General features: G+C 39.7%; 1 protein-coding gene across 2 annotated transcripts in view; it reads right to left on the reverse strand.

Annotated features, from left to right (window-relative positions):
- Positions 1 to 826: 826 nt before the first annotated feature.
- The window catches only part of LOC111326726 (sodium- and chloride-dependent GABA transporter 2), a 15,142-nt gene continuing 1,745 nt past the window's right edge, over positions 827 to 14,223 (reverse strand). The window contains exons 1-15 of one of the 2 annotated variants that reach the window (XM_088734528.1): positions 11,604 to 11,947; positions 11,323 to 11,457; positions 10,501 to 10,651; positions 9,824 to 9,913; positions 8,893 to 9,025; positions 8,254 to 8,388; positions 8,015 to 8,118; positions 6,910 to 7,034; positions 6,508 to 6,620; positions 5,358 to 5,489; positions 4,814 to 4,913; positions 2,796 to 2,896; positions 1,754 to 1,927; positions 1,452 to 1,557; positions 827 to 888 (exon numbers count right to left, since the gene is read on the reverse strand). In XM_088734528.1, the coding sequence (XP_088590654.1) occupies positions 1,465 to 1,557; positions 1,754 to 1,927; positions 2,796 to 2,896; positions 4,814 to 4,913; positions 5,358 to 5,489; positions 6,508 to 6,620; positions 6,910 to 7,034; positions 8,015 to 8,118; positions 8,254 to 8,388; positions 8,893 to 9,025; positions 9,824 to 9,913; positions 10,501 to 10,651; positions 11,323 to 11,457; positions 11,604 to 11,823 (1,806 nt within the window). In that variant the 5' untranslated portion in view covers positions 11,824 to 11,947 and the 3' untranslated portion in view covers positions 827 to 888; positions 1,452 to 1,464. Of the gene's footprint in view, positions 889 to 1,451; positions 1,558 to 1,753; positions 1,928 to 2,795; positions 2,897 to 4,813; positions 4,914 to 5,357; positions 5,490 to 6,507; positions 6,621 to 6,909; positions 7,035 to 8,014; positions 8,119 to 8,253; positions 8,389 to 8,892; positions 9,026 to 9,823; positions 9,914 to 10,500; positions 10,652 to 11,322; positions 11,458 to 11,603; positions 11,948 to 14,223 lie in introns of those variants that run through there. The other variant, XM_022930794.2, reaches the window with a different exon arrangement.

Here is a 14,223-nt window from a genome sequence, read left to right on the forward strand (position 1 = left end):
CAAGCTGTAATTCTCTCATTATTATTTCTGTGCGTTACATTTTATGGCAACAAAATTGATCAGTAAGCTTGAGGTATTAAACGCTCTTTAAAATGTAGTATTACCGAGCATCGGTGTATGTATTCTTTTTTTTCTTTTCAAAGAAAAGACCCGATATTGCACAAGAGCTATATCAAATTACTCAAAAACAATTCAAATCAAACGAGAAATTAAGGGGCACTCCAGAATTGCTAATGACAATGAACCCCCCCTAAAAGAAAAAATTCTTATTACTCTCTATCTTTAAATCAATAAAATTACTAAAATAAAATTTTCTTAACCCGAGATTCCGGCAGTAATGTCCTAGTCGACACTATCTATCGGACTCGCTATCGTATCTATATATATATATTTATTACACGACTCGGGCAGTCAGAGGGCCAATAACTAAAATCAACCAATCAAAATGCTCTATTGCCGGTCCAATATTCTCTAAGTATTGGACCGGGCACTGTCCCGAATGGTCCCGAATGATACCGCACCTGTGTCCCTTTGAACTTCAGTCGTATAATAAATCTCTTATTAACCAAGCTTGCTCGGGACCGTACTGGAAAAATATCGGCCCTCGGTCTTTTTTGTACGGACCGAGCGCAGCGAGGTCCGTACTGTCAAGATCTCGGGCCGATATTCTCCCAGTACAGCCCTCGCGCTTGGTTAATAAGATATAATATTACGTCTCTATATAAGACTACTTTTAAGTACTGTCGCAGCTACTATAGATGTCAGGCAATATTTCCAGAGAAGGTAAGAAAAGTTTTAAGAAAACCAAACTAGAACAGCTTTTCTAAATTTTTTTAAAAGGTTTACATTGCAAACACGTCACTAATGATGCAGGACGGGAGATGCAGGCTGAAAATCAACGTAAAGGGAACATTTGAGAACCAAACAGCAGTAATATATAATTCAAACAAAGGTGAAAATGGGCAGAGAGACAACTGAACATATGGGAAATATCATACATCTTCTCTATCGTTCGTTCATTATTTGTCTTAAAAAAAAAAAAATTGAAATTAGACTTTTTTGGAACTGAATTGTTGTGTTATCTTGGCTCTACGAAAGGGAAACTGGAAACTCTTCATATACCTGAACGTAACCCAGTTTTCATACTTGATAAAGGTATGGAATTATGTTTGAATTATTTTGAGATATTTTTGCAGAGTCTTTACAAGTAGGCAAGTAAACTCTCTCCCTGGCCACTAAGTCCACGTTTGAAAACATTTTTTATTGTGGTCCTCGCTACTTGTAATGGGAATGGAGTTGTGCGGTTTGTTAGTACAATGGTATGGGGTAGAGTAGTAAGGTAGATTGGGTTAGATAGACTTAAGACCTTAGAGATTTTGGCCTGTTCCGCTTTCTTGTAAGGCAGAAAAGTAAATAAATGAATAAATTACTGAAGTAGCCAGAAACTATACCTAATGAGTGGTTTCACTTAATCTCCAACTTCTTCTGTGAGATTCCCTCTCTCTCCTCGACCTCTTTAAATGCGTGTTCATTTGGAACAAGTAACGACTTCAGTTTCTGTAAACGAGTCCAAAAGTCTACGCTCAACTTTGAAATAGATGAAAAGCTGTGACAACAACATCCAAATAACAAACAAATCGAACAAGTAAGATTAATTAAATAAACATCTTTCTATCCTCTGAGGATGAACCCCATCAGTCAAAGCCAGGAAGAATACGCATCAAGAAACTTTCAGAGTGTATGACATACTTACTTCGAGTACGGTATTTTCTCTGGAGGCGTAAATGTACTGGACAATCGCGAATGCTGGAACCATTATCATTGAGGAAATTGCCAGTACCCACCCCAAGAATTCCCCCCCCGCAGAGTAAGGCTTGTCATCGTACGAGAGACCGGACCATTGAATCAAACTCGCCAGAATAATTACCTATAAAAATAATAACAATAAAATTAAATCAATTCACGTTAGCATTGTCTATTCAATCCATAAACTGACCAAAACTATAAAACAAATTTTTGAACATAATTGGTCAACAGCAGCCTGCGTCGTGGTCGCAGTGTAAGGCATTTTGTTTCTCAACTTTTGTCAGAGTTTTGATTTATTGATTACAAGACTTTGTGTCTTCCAATTTTTTCTGTAAACAAAGTAATTAATACGTATGATGCACGATCCTCGCAGTAGATAGCGCTATTTATGCAATAGCGAAAATCAGACCTGAGAAAAATCAGGCCTGTACGGGACTCGAACCACTGACCTCTGCGATACTAGTGCAGCGCTCTACCAATTGAGCTAACAAGCCAACTGGTAGAGCGCTGCACTAGTATCGCAGAGGTCAGTGGTTCGAGTCCCGTACAGGCCTGATTTTTCTCAGGTCTGATTTTCGCTATTGCATAAATAGCGCTATCTACTGCGAGGATCGTGCATCATACGTATCTAATACCGCAGTTCAAAATATATGAACTTCATACATTCATTGTATCTCAAAGTAATTAATATTATGAAATTGTGCTTTCAGCTCGATTTGGTCTCCACGTGGTCCCCATAACACTAAATGGCGCGTTGGCCTTACAGTTGGTTGGTCCACTCATTGTATCGTTGTATCTCAATCCAAAAGTGTTCTGAAAATCCTCTGCCCCCCCGCAAAAAAAGGCAGTGGATGTGGCGTTGGTAGTGGTGATGTTGGTGGGGATGTTGACGGGCGGAGTGTTCGATTCAAATATAGACCACCCGCCTCGGTCCTTTTAAGTTTCATAATATGATAAAGGAAAGTGCAGGCAAACCAAGAGTACCGTACCAGAGTAGCAATAGGGGAAACGTATTTCCAGCAAATCAAGAAGAAGATATTAGGACGCTTGCCAATCATCTTTTCAATCATGTCACCAAGAGTCTCTGTGCCTAAAATGATAATAAAAAAATGACAAAAAATTGATACGTGTACAGACAGCAGGCAGAACATTTGCCTTTACCCATGAAGTTTTCAGAATGAATCAGTGGGAACAGGTGCTCTACCGACTGGTTGCGGTTTGTCCCATTCTTTAGCCAGATCCCGTATGTCGCTCATTACGTTACAAAGAGAGCCAATGTCGTAGTTCATTTATTCTCAAAGATGTTAGTGCAAAGTTAAAAAAAAAGGAAAAAAACCTCTATTGACACTAAGTGATAAAAAAACGTTCGTCGGCGTCTTGCCTTCGCTGATTCAAACTTCCCTTTAAAATCGTCCGGGTGAAGTTAAAGCCACGGTAACGCTAACTATCTCATTGCTTAGTAATCTTGGTTTAATCAACTGAGTTGATAAAGTAAATTGGCCACCGTAAAGAGTTTCAAAGCTGACGTCCTATTGCTTGGTAAATAACATACAGCATAAGACACAAGACTGTTAAAGTGCCCATAAACCCCCAATTTTTTTTTTTGCTTAAATAAATCTTTTTATAATTCTGAGCAAAACAGCGCAAAAATGTTTGTTTTTGGTCAAATCTGCAATTTTTTATGAATTTTCAAGTCTGGTTTTTTCTTCCCACGACTGAGTAAAAGGGAGACTGGGACTAGTGACGTAAACCCGGACAAGAGAGGAGACCTTCGCGAGCTGGAGACGCCTAGTTTTCTTTATGCGCCGTTGAAACCATTTTTATTCGGTTGACATTTGTTTTCTACGCACACGTTGATCAAGAAATGGCTTCGTACGACTTCATTCCGACCTCTAGTTCAGATTCTGAAGTCTCAGAAATGAAAGATTACGACTTGGAAGTTGATGGTTCACCAAATTCGAGTTATACGGCCAGTGATGAGAAAGGTACGCACGAGGCGTGTTAAGATACACCAGTTAATTATACGTGACAGTGGCCAACTCGAAAGCTATGCTACTTTGGTCACTGTGCACATTTTACTTTTGATTATTGATGTAATTTACATATTTCTTATTAACCAAGCGCGAGGGCCGTACTGGGAGAATATCGGCCCGAGGTCTTGACAGTACGGACCGAGCGCAGCGAGGTCCGTACAATAAAGACCGAGGGTCGATATTCTTCCAGTACGGTCCCAAGCAAGCTTGGTTAATAAAAGATTTATTATACGACTGAAGTTCAAAGGGACACAAATGTGGTATCATTCGGGACCATTCGGGACAGTGCCCGGTCCAATACTTAGAGAATATTGGACCGGCAATAGAGCATTTTGATTGGTTGATTTTAGTTATTGGCCCTCTGACTGCTCGAGTCGTGTAATAATGTTTCTTATATATTCTGACTTTTATAATCTGTAGTAACCTCTTGAAATAGTGCGAATAAAGAGTTTCAGTTCAGTTTCAGAGGCATATGGCGACGATCCGCTAGCGGACGAGGAATGGATAGAGTTGTATGAACGAGACAGAAATGAGGAAGAGGTCCTAGAGAAGGCGCTCCAAAAGCGCCTAAATGGTACAGAAAAAGTCCGAGACTGGTAAGTTTCCGGCCGCGATAACCTCACTCCCGTTGTTGCTAAGCTTGTCAATAAGTGCACATTGGTTATAATGTCAGGTACATCTCCCAGGCATGGTTTCAGCTTTGATCGGAGTCACAACGCGCGAAGCTCAAAGTCCGGGTTTTACGTCACGAATTACACTCGATTCATTCCCTTTCGGCAGGTTCCGCTGCTCGGTTATGGGTTTTCGAATCTCGATTTTCCGCCACTTTAAAAATTCATAGAAAATTCGGCTTTCAACCAAAAACCAAAATTTTTGCGCCATTTTGCTCAGAATTATAAAAGGATTTATTTAAGCATAAAAACATTTTTGGGTTTATGGGCACTTTAATAGCAACCTTTATCATCAACACTCACCAACTCCCCAGCCTATTATGGCTGCCTCGCAAAATCCAATGAAAAGAAGCGAGATACCGCCTGACTGGGCGTCGAATAAGTTGAACAGGTACATGCCGCCCTAACAATAGACATTTTAGTTGATAAAGGTCATATAAATCGCAAAAACAAACAAACGAACAAACAATCAAAAAGGTGAACAAAGCGACAACTAAGAACCAGTAAGCTGGTTAGATGTGTAAGGTCATGGGGCAATGAAAGTCAGGTGTCCATGTTTATACTACTGTACTTTAAACTCTTTCTCGCCTACAGGAACTTGCTGTGTAAGCCACTTATGCGTTATTCGTAGAAATTTCATAAGCAACGGCCATTTGAACCCTTTTCCTAATGGTCAATATGGTGTGTAGTCGCGTAAGGTGGAACATTTTTTTCTCAAGGAGAAATGATACACCATCGTCTTACAGTAATCCATTACATTGAGGTTTATCAGTGTGAAATTTCAGCAGTTGGACGTTCTGGTTACGTAGATCGCACGACTTTACAATTGCGAGCAGTCCGTTCTTACCTCGGCGCACATAGGTATAGCGAGCAGGAACAACAACACGCACACGCCAATAAGAAATATCCACTTGTATTTTCTGAGGTATTTTGGATACTCATCTGAAAGCCCTGTTACGACACACTCCACCATAGCGAACTGTAGGTCAAGATATTAAAATGAATTCAGGAGGGTTTGCTTCCCGTGATGATTCGTCAACTTCTGTTAGTAACATATACTAGTAGTGCATCATAAAAAAAAAATAATAACAAATTTACTACCTATAACGCGCCTTTATCCATTTACATATGATCATATGCGCACAAACAAACAAAAAAATTTTTCAAACAAACATAAAGTATTTGAAAAGCCTCCCAACTGGCAGGAGGTAGATCAGTTGGCTATTTACACAGCACAGCTGAGCAGTTGAACTCAGAGCGACCGAGAACAAATTCACTGTGTAGAAGGGAGGAGGACTTCAACGTAGGACCACCGCATTACAAGTCCAGCGCCTTAACCACTCGGCCACGCCTCCTCCACAAATTGATTGTGTTTTACAGGATACACCTAAATTAGATATGGTAGACATATCTTCGGGCTAATCAACTGATCTTCATAGCTACCGAACTACCTAGCGACTCATCTACCCACCAGCTTATCTTCCAAAACTGCACCCACCTATCTCCCTACCCTAGGCCGGCTACCGCCCGCCTACTAGCTTAGCTACCCCCCCCTTTAACCACTCACGTGCATACTCATTAACCTACCTAGATATATAACTATTTTTCAAACGTATCTATTCGGCAAACTCATCTTTTTGTATAGGTAATCACATGATTTCGAGTGCAATTTGGAATAAATAAGCACGAGTAAATTTTTTCAAAGACTAACAAAATTGCATGAGCCCGTAGGGCGAGTGCAATTTGTGGAGAAGAAAAACGCGCGCATATCATTTGCAAAAGCAATTTATTCAAACCCTACAAGTAAAATTGACCTTAAAATTGACCAATCATTCTGACCAATCAGAATGTCTGGTTTGTTTCTTTCTTTGCACTGAATTAACCCTCTTCTGCACTGAATTAACTGAAAACTGCATTCATCTTAACCAATCAGAACTGAGAAATTTTTTCATGTATATTATTAGTCAAGCAAGTGAACAACCATGCAAATACGTTACCTGACTGTCCAACCCAAGGGTAAGCAACATGAAAAAGAACAAGATCGCCCATAATGAGCTTAAAGGCATCTGTGAAATGGCCTCTGGATAACCCACAAATGCGAGCCCGGGACCTGGTGACAAATTCGAAAAAAGTACCTCTATCAGAGCACAATAACTACAACTACATGCATATCAATTAAAACATTTATATATGTAAAATACGCTATAGTTTGATTGTGAAACGATTGGGATGCAGTTGTCGAACTGGTTTGTCATTTTTCATGCCTGAGTGAAAGCATCCCTTCTGTAGTCGGGAGGAAACGGAGAAGAGTGGGGAACACTTAACATTTTTGCTTCTTCTGGCCCTTTAACTTACTTTTTAAATCTATTTATAAGTATATAGCACATTCGGCTGATTACCTGATGTAACCACTTCCCCCACTGGAACGTCCAACGTCTTAGCCATGAACCCTAAAACACTGAACACCACAAATCCCGCGAAGAAACTTGTACCGCAATTTATTACGCTTACGATGATGGCATCCCTGTGAATGACAAAAGAGTATATGAGGAGCTCGTTGACAAGTGAGAATGGCTAATGGTCTATTCCGTAAAAATATACCATTTTGATAATTAATATGGAGATTTAGATCATGTTTATTTGAACAGCATACGATAAGAGTCGAGTTTTTGCATCGAGAGAAGATATTTGCAGTAGTCGTTAATGGGGTTGGGTTTGCTATCTTTCTGTGGCATTAGAAGAAAAATAAGTCAAATCAGAGCTTCATTTTCCCGTTTGCAAAAATAATAGAGTACATTTCATGAAACTCTTGATCAACGAATTGCGCCATTGGAAGTGGGGTGACGTAATGATCTTTTATGAGGGGTGTGGTAGAAGAAATGACACCTACTGCTATTTTCACTATTCCACACTCAAAAGATAAAATATATCTTCGCTGGATGCAAATGTAAGGTGTATGTCTGAAAATGCTGCGACGCTTGACTCCCGGCAATAGCAAGAAGAGCTTGAATGTTTGCATTCAACTGAAAAAAAGCCTGATTTACGGGGAAGAACGTGACTAAAAGAAGAACTGGGAAGTCTCAAAGTAGGATGCTATTCCATTTTATTATATAGATACTGATGAAATATCAGGATTTTTTCTTTCACTAAAAACTCATATTTTCATCGCGCGCAAAGAAGTTACTATTTTTGTCTTCCACGTGCGAGGGTATTCTGTCGCCTCGGTTACTAACATGATTAGCCAATTACAAGAAAGCTTCCCGCTTAGGCGTGCGGCCGGTTCTTTTGAAATTTCATCAGTATCTATAAAATAAACAGAACATTACATGGCCGCTTGGGGATACGAATTTCATCTTCGCTCACTCGTGAGAGATACTTACAGCACGAGAAGATAATTTCATATCCCCAAGCGGCCACGTAATATCCTCTATTTGTTATTTTGGCGCTTAGCTACAAACACCCACTACATATCCATTGCATCTCCTTCAATTGTGACAGTCGTACCTTTCACAGTTGTTATTGAATCTGTTATAGCTTCCAAATGTTATCAATGATCCAAATCCTACCCCGAGGGAGTAAAAGATCTGTGACGCAGCTCGAACCCAAACCTAAAACAAAATTCGGAACGTGCACCATCTGTCAAATCATGAAACATGACGCACAAGCAAGAGCCAAACAATAAAGTTATCCAGCCATCTTTTAAAATGGAAAATTGACAGAAACAGTCCAAATTGAAATTATACCTGTGGATCCTTCAGCTTTTCGATATCTGGTTCGAGGTAAAACTCTACACCTTGTAACGAACCATCCAGAGTGGCCCCGCGGATCATTAGGATAAAAAGTACGACGTATGGAAAAGTAGCAGTAAAGTAAACAACCTGGAGGAGAAAATTGACCTTCAGTCAGGTATAGGGGGGAAGGTATGAAATCAAGATAACTTTTCGCTGGAAGCTGAGGGCCTCTAATCACGATTTGATCTTGCTAACTCTTAGTTTGTGATACATTCCATAATAAAAGTTAGTTATGCCTCATCCAAGTTATGACGCAGTTCAGTTAGGTATAAAACACACAGATGAATAGCGCTTTTCACGCGTGCTGATTGGCTAGTTCGGAGGTGATCTGATTTGTAAGTACTATTCGCCTTCGAGAAGCCAAAAAGACTAAATTCCGCGTCGCAAGGTAGTCTTGAAGTTAGCAAAATCGTTATCGACTTTTTGCAATAGAAAATAAGCGGGTTTACCTGTTTTCGTTTTTGAATGTCACAACCGACTTCGATCAACGAACTGTGGTCTGTCATTCAGAAATCCTAATTTATCGAGTAGAGTTTGAATAGAGCTTTGTATCTGTTTTTTTTTTGTCAACAATGTCTAGTTTTTACTTACCTTTCCAGAGGATATCACTCCCTTTATGAGGCAAAGGTAGACTATGACCCAAGCAAGAATCAGACACAAGACAATTTGCCAACTCACATCCCCGATGTCAGACAAGCCGTTGGATATCTGTAGGATGTTATTGCTAATAATAATAATAAAAAAGATACAATGAGACATCGTCAAAAATCCGCACTGGAAAAGTTATCTTGCTAATTCTTATGTTACACTATTTCATTTTGATATACTCATAGTAGAAGAGTTAAGTACCGATCAGTTTGAATCCTTAACCTTCCCCCCTCCCCCCCAGGTAACCCACGGGCATATGACCATTGCTTGTGCCCGGGGGTAGGGAATTTGAACCTTGCCTGGGTGAGTGGGGCATTTGAACCAAAAGTGTCGAGTCTTTCCAGCATATTACACGTGCTTTAATGAAGGAGTGTAAAAGTAAAGATAGTGCTTTCGTGAGCGAATGGCTTAAGAAGACAATTTTCGCATCATAGAATGATACTTACAAGCGAAAAACCCAACAGCAGTACCAAAAACTACTAAGTGATCTGGCTAAAGTGTATAACATTCTTTCATTACACAAAGAATCGTTCAATTTTGGGTGGGGCATTTGAATGCAATTTTTTTCTTTTTCGGCATTTAGATTTTATCCAACGTCTTCTCTCCTGGCCCATGTTTGCTAAGGCAATGTTATACCACTAAAAACTTATTTCTAGGCAGGCAGTAAAGGTATGTTTAATATTTTCTCTCTGTTCCAAAAGATTGAAACATTTTTTTCAGATCGAATCCGCCGATTCGCAACCCTAAACGTTCATGCACACCCTCAATGCGCTGCCGTTGAATACTTTTCCACAACCTGAGCAGGAGATATCATCAGGGTCAAGTACGGATGATCTTAGAAACTAAGGTATTAAAAAATATACTCGACTCTTACTTAAAGAATTCCTCAGATGGGCTGGTGCTCTTGCAGTCAGCGGCAAAGCCTAGAGCTGTGCAGTTCAATGAAATATTTCTTCTCGTTGTTCTGTTAGGAATAAAACACACGATAGACAAACACGTTTTATGAATAAATAAATAACTGTTTTATCTAGAAATAAGTATGGAGATCCTTAAGAATCGGGAAAAACGAGATCAAAAACTGCACAAGCGATGGGAGTCTGTATGATATCCAAACTTCTCCTGTTTTATGGCAGGTAACAATCATGACAATGAAAATCAAACACAGCAAACAAGAAAAAGAAAGAACAACCAAACAAAAACAGCAAGTAGAATTCATATATCTTATTAACCAAGCGCGAGGGCCGTACTGGGAGAGTATCGGCCCGAGGTCTTGACAGTACGGACCGAGCGCAGCGAGGTTCGTACAAAAAAGACCGAGGGCCGATATTCTTCCAGTACGGTCCAGAGCAAGCTTGGTTAATAAGAGATTTATTATACGACTGAAGTTCAAAGGGACACAAGTGCGGTATCATTCGGGACCATTCGGGACAGTGCCCGGTCCAATACTTAGAGAATATTGACCGGCAATAGAGCATTTTGATTGGTTAATTTTAGTTATTGGCCCTCTGACTGCCCGAGTCGTGTAATAAATGGTGTTATTTTGATACTTACTGGCAAAGAGGAGTGTTCCATTCATTATCACAAGTTCTCCACGGTACGTCTTTCCTGAAGGATTGAAACATGTAGAGAAGACACCAGGCGATGATCATATTGTAGTAGACGGATACCAGAAAAGAAACCATGATCATTCCAAATCCAATACCTGTGAGAATGCATATTATATTTAGTTTATTAAAACGTCTAACTTAGTATATTTCAGCCTAGTCTTTGCTGACAGTTGAAAGCTCAAATATTTTTGTGTCTTTTGAGCACATTTGAAACCCGCCCAGAACAAGATCTAGTCGCACACTGAAATGGTGAAAGATGAAGACTGCTAAATAACTGTGAAAAAATTATGTTAGTAACTCTAATAATAATAATAATAATAATAATAATAATAATGATAATAAAGGTCTTTATTAAGAATTATTATGCAAACAGACGTGTAACAATTAACATGACAATAGAATGAATAAGGGAAAAAATTAGTTACTATTGAAAAGATATCCATTAATAGAAACCGATTTAAAACGACTTGTCTGAACCTTAGGTAGAATATAATTATGCGACCTAGTTCTCAACTGCCGTGTTCTCTGGGGAGGTAAGAGATCGCTCAACGCAGTGTTGGTGGAAGAGATCCTTTGCCATAATTTCATATCTCTATTACAACGGATATCCAAGATACTGTGCTGCTTTCAGCAGTAACCCAGCTTATAGCATCTGGCAAAGAGCTTGTCAATTCTACTTAAATACTTACTACAAAAAGCACACCCTCTTTCCTGAGTTTTTGAGTTTTATAAAAAATTGCAACTGCGGTGTAACTACAAGGCTCACCTCTGGCTATAGGACAGAGAGCTGTCCAGGCTCCAACAGTTCCAAGACTCAGGTATTGGCCGATTGCAAGTTCCATATAAAACAAAGGGATCCCATTGATTGCAAGCATCACGAAGTATGGTATCAAGAAAGTTGCTGTCAAATTAATATGAAATAGTATCTCTATTAAATTGAGAAAAAAGGGGGAATCTATAACACACATATCAAATTGGGAAAAAGGAAGAATCCATGGATTGCAGTACTTTTGACTGCAGAATTAATAATTACTAGGAGCCCATTACCCGTCGTGGGTTCCTTAATTGATATTGCCTTTGTGTTTGTTCTAATAGAAGCAGGAACTGAGCAGTGGTGAAACCATTCACACCTCATCCCTGTGGCTAAGACTCCATTCCCCACGAACCTGGTCTCACATGTGGTTAAGTTGTTGTTGGCTTTCGTCCTTGCTCCGAGAGAGAGTTTCTTCAGGTCCTCCGGTTTTCCTCCCTCCACATAAAACAACATTCTAAATTCCAATTCGATCTGGAAACAGTGGACAAGAAAAGCCACCTCGTGGAATGTCCATAGCTAAATTGGATTATTATCAAAGTTTACACTTCAGAATGCTTCAGATTACAAATAAAATTGATATAGGGCGCCAAAGGCGTAGCCTGTTCAATTATCACTACTACATAGATAAAGCCAAACTTTAAAAGTTGTGTGCCCCTAGACCCTAAAAGTAAAAAAAATGTTCCATCAACCTATTAAAACTATCCTTGAACCTAGCGTCGTTTAAGGAACTTAGTCCGATAGCACCTTAAAAGTCCAGACACAAATAAACTTAAGAGTTCAAAAATGGTACACCCATGGACCCTAAAATGGAGATAAATGTTTAAGACCTATACTTGAAACTAACGTAGCTGGAAGAACTTAGTCCGATAGGACCTTGAAAGTCCTGGCAATATTAAGGGAGCTCGAGACTTCAGCTTTCTGCATGCTCCTTAGCACTCAGTGACATCGGCCACTTCCAACCAGTGGGCGTATGCTTTCCTTGACCCTTCGCGAGCTCTCGCCAAGTTCGTCTATTATGATGTCATACTGCTCAATCTTGTACTCTGGGTATCTCCTTAATTCGTACCGCAGAGGGGCGTACTTGTTCGTCCTCTCAAGTAACACTACTTCCTTTCCTTGTCTCTAACCGTACAGCGGTCTATCCTGTTGCTTCTCACCTCCACGTGTTCTGCAGATAGTGATATGTCCCAGAATGCCTTTCCTCTCTTGTTCTCGTAAAGTGGCTTCAGAATACTCTGAGAGTACCACGGTGGTACTATTAAATTATTATTATTATTATTTTATCATTATCATGTTACTTTATTACAGTACTTTCACATCGTTCAGTAGCCCTATAATAATATCACTAACATTGGTACAAGTGCTCTTTTACTATGTTCTCAATACACTACACCAGTGTTGAGGAGATGAACTGTGTGAGACAAACACAACACTGGTGACCCGGTCAGAGTTGTAACGGTGTCAGCGTGCCGACCACTTGCCGACCGATGTCTTTTAATCACTTCTCAAATTTCTTGGCTAAAACCTCACAGCTATTGGCGTGATGTTTTAGTCTTGATCAGGAAGCGGGTAAGAACAATCGGTCTTAATTGTCTCTGCCCTCAAAATTAAGCTCTTATTAGGATATCTCTTAATGATTTTCCTTTACGATGTAATAATAAGGGTTCGTTTTAAGATGTCATTTCCCCATCTGTATGTTCGTGAAGTTTGGCAAAGCCGGATGAGATTGTGCAACAGAAGGCAAAATTTTTTTTTTCTGTGCGCGCGCTATTTTCTCTGTTTTTAGTATACTTTCTCTCCCACAGAAAATAACTTTAGAGGTATGTTTCTCAGTTTAAGTCTTGGAACACGCAGGTAGATGAATCACTGCGTAAATTATGTCACTATCAACAGAATGTGCCGCAACATGACTATCTTTTAGATACACTATTCGAAGCTATATAATCACTCGATTTAAATAGCGATGAGCAACTATGCCTTCTAAAAAGCGACAAAACAACTTTCGAGTGCACAATGGTACGATTACCATGCAAACGCGATGCGGTTTGCGGCTGAAAAATGAGAAAAAATAGCACTCAGACGAAAGCTCAAGTTCCTCTTGGCTACGCTTCGAGCAGCTCTTACACTTCCTTTACGCTCTTCACTTCGCTTTACGTGCTCCATAATCCCATGGAAGAATGTAGACGAATAAACCAATTGTTAAGTTCATTTTGAGCTCCTAAGGGTCAATCTCAATCGGAATGGAACGGAAAAACCATCTTGAAAATATCAAAACTCGCGGCTGAACCGGTTGGCAACTTTGCAGTCAATCGCAGAGGAAAATTTTCAATCTCGAGGCTTTTCTTGTTCAATCATTGGAATCCAACGGGATTCCTCACTAATTAAATAGATCGAAAACGGTCGGGAAAAATGTTAAACAATTTTAACGGATACTACAAGTTCTCGCCGGTATGCAGCGGCTCGAGGCCATCTGGGGCGGTCCAAGATTTAGTCAAGAGGGGTTCGGAGAATTGTTCCCCTTCTGAGGGGTTGAAGATTTTGAAAATTAGGTCTTCGGAAACATGATTTCCAGCGTTCTGTGGGAAAATTTAGGGGGTTCGACCGAACCACCCCTGGATTCGCCCTAGGCCATGAAGGGTCTGTAAGGTAGACACAAAACTTGACTGGCACTGTCATACGCGAATACAATAAGCGAGTATCAGAACAATATATGATTTCTCATTTCAGAGTAGTGTGACACACAGGGTTAAACTTAATTTTATGAATTACTCGATGATACTTTTAGTGTTGAAAGTATTTCTTCTCAGTACAGTTTTTAATTTAGGTCTCTTTCAGTAATCATGTACCATTCAT

Source organism: Stylophora pistillata, chromosome 1 (assembly GCF_964205215.1).
Source record: "Stylophora pistillata chromosome 1, jaStyPist1.2, whole genome shotgun sequence".
In the NCBI taxonomy this organism is placed as follows: Eukaryota; Metazoa; Cnidaria; class Anthozoa; order Scleractinia; family Pocilloporidae; genus Stylophora; species Stylophora pistillata.